This window comes from Phalaenopsis equestris, unplaced genomic scaffold, assembly GCF_001263595.1.
Source record: "Phalaenopsis equestris unplaced genomic scaffold, ASM126359v1 Scaffold197415, whole genome shotgun sequence".
In the NCBI taxonomy this organism is placed as follows: domain Eukaryota; kingdom Viridiplantae; phylum Streptophyta; class Magnoliopsida; order Asparagales; family Orchidaceae; genus Phalaenopsis; species Phalaenopsis equestris.
Window position 1 is genome coordinate 1 of NW_018217364.1, and position 2,109 is coordinate 2,109.

Consider the following 2,109-nt stretch of genomic DNA (forward strand, 5'->3'; position numbering starts at 1 on the left):
AACCGGAAAAAAATATTAAAAAAAAAAAAGTCATTTTTTGGGTGAAACATGCTCCCATAGCCCGAGCAAATATCATGTGTGGAATTCACATGTGCGCATGAGTGGTATTCACCCCAACACCACCAAATCCGCGCCAATCTACACCAATCATATCCCCATATCAAAATCTTCTATATATTACCTCTAAAAATGTGCTTGAATCGCCATTCATAGCCATGAAGGTCTTTGGCACACAGCTCCTGGGTTGGAGTTGGCTGCGACATATCCTGATTACGAAAAAAATAAATGATAAAAGATTAAGCGAAACAGACGAGCATACAAACAGGAAATGATAATATGAATTCTGAAAGAAAAAAAAAAAAAGGGAGGGGGAAAGAACGAACCAGTGTGGGAAGGCACTCGTTGGCATGGCGGCGGAGAACTGAAAACCCCCCATGCGTACTTGTATCTGAGGCCGTTAAAATCTTGGAAAACGAATTAACCACCGGCCTCTGTAGCTCTGGGAGACAAGGATCGGCTGTACTCAGCTCGCTTTGCTGTATAAATTAAGGAAAACGAGTTCATTTTCTCTTCAACAGATTCATAAATCATAATCAGCGAGTATACAAAACAACAAACAAAGCCAAAGATTCAAAATATCGGCTAGAAACTTACATCTGCCTCCGGAAGCAAAGTGATCTGTGCATAAACTTCGTCTGTTTCATGCTCAGCCTATTACAAATCGAAATTAAAGAAATTAAAAACTTGCAAAATCAATATAAACTTAAAGAATAGGAATTAAGAACAGGAAAGCAGAGAAGAAAGAAATCTTACCCTGAGCTCTACGTTTATAACGCGACAAAGAATTTTAGATCTTCCGGAGGGAAGATTGAAGAGTGGAATCCGCTCATCCAGCTCCTGATTAGTCGATGCTTCTAACTACACATCCCCATGAAAACCCCCAAATAAAACGCAGTATTCCATCAGAACCCGTATTGTACACAGAAAAGATAAGAGGATAAGAATGGATAAAGAGAAAAACTCCTCACCTGCTCCATGTGACCTTGAGAAAAATAATAAACCCTCTCTCCAACGCGAGGTATCTCGACCAAAGGCCCCGCGCAAGCCCTCCATAGCTCCTCGTACAAAGCATCTCCCACCATCCTTCGCAAACGTTCAGCAAGACCATAAAATTCCAAACTCAATAAAGCAAGAAGCCAAAAGCCACCTTGCTCTGAGATCTCCCACGATTTCAGCTCCCCTTTCCTCCTCTCTGCTTCATAACCAAACCAAGCTCCGCCTTCTCATATGCCGTTCTGTTCTCTCTCTCTCTCCTATTAACTTCACCTCATCAATACTCGAAGTCGAAACATGCCGAATTCGCTTCCGTTTCCTCTCGAGGCGAGACCGAGCACGAGAACGAAGCCCAAATCTCCCACGAGCACTCTACAAGCTCCAACTTTACCTCAAAAAATCTTCTTTTGCAGCAATGTCACTCGCTTTTCTCGCCCCAACACGTGGGAAGACGATTCGATTCGAGATCAAAGTAGGCCTCAATTGAACAGAGCAGACTCGCCAATCGCTGTAACTGCCTTCTTCATTTCTTATTTATGGCCACGAGACCCACTATCGCTGCAACACCGAAAGTGCGATGCGTTTCAGGTCACCTCGGTAACGTTAGTGTAGGTTCACCGGAAATGAATGACCGTATGGAACACGAAGGTATGGCGCAGGGCGCGACGTATTTTTCGTTTTGTGTGGTGACGGCGCTATGCAGACTGAAGGGGCCCACTGATCTGTGGATGAGAAACCGTCAATGCGTCGTAATTGACGGCGTTAGATGCCATGTCTGCCCACTGGCCGGCAGGTTCGGTTTTGGCTCGATGCGGCCAGCAAAACCATGCAGTTCTGGTGTCAAATCAAAAGAAATGAATAGTGTGCCAAATTAAAAGAATTTTGCATGGATAGGATTGAATTCTTTGAAAGTATTCTTATGTTGCACGTATTGGGATCGGATATCAGCCGAAGGCGTCGAAGCTGCTCGCCTAAATCCTCCTGGGGATATTGTCCCCGTTCATAAAATTACGATAGTTATCGTAAGTTTATTTCCTTCTCAAAAAGTCAAAAAAA

At 43.6% G+C, this 2,109-nt stretch overlaps 1 protein-coding gene across 1 annotated transcript; it reads right to left on the reverse strand.

The window, feature by feature from the left end:
- Window positions 1-79: 79 nt before the first annotated feature.
- On the reverse strand, window positions 80-1,281 carry LOC110035355 (auxin response factor 11). The gene is made up of 5 exons (XM_020739590.1): window positions 1,029-1,281; window positions 814-918; window positions 655-711; window positions 384-536; window positions 80-266 (listed from the first exon to the last, which is right to left on the reverse strand). The coding sequence occupies exons 1-5, from the start codon at window positions 1,140-1,142 to the stop codon at window positions 171-173; spliced, it is 525 nt and encodes a 174-aa protein (XP_020595249.1). The 5' UTR covers window positions 1,143-1,281; the 3' UTR covers window positions 80-170.
- Between the last annotated feature and the right edge of the window lie 828 nt (window positions 1,282-2,109).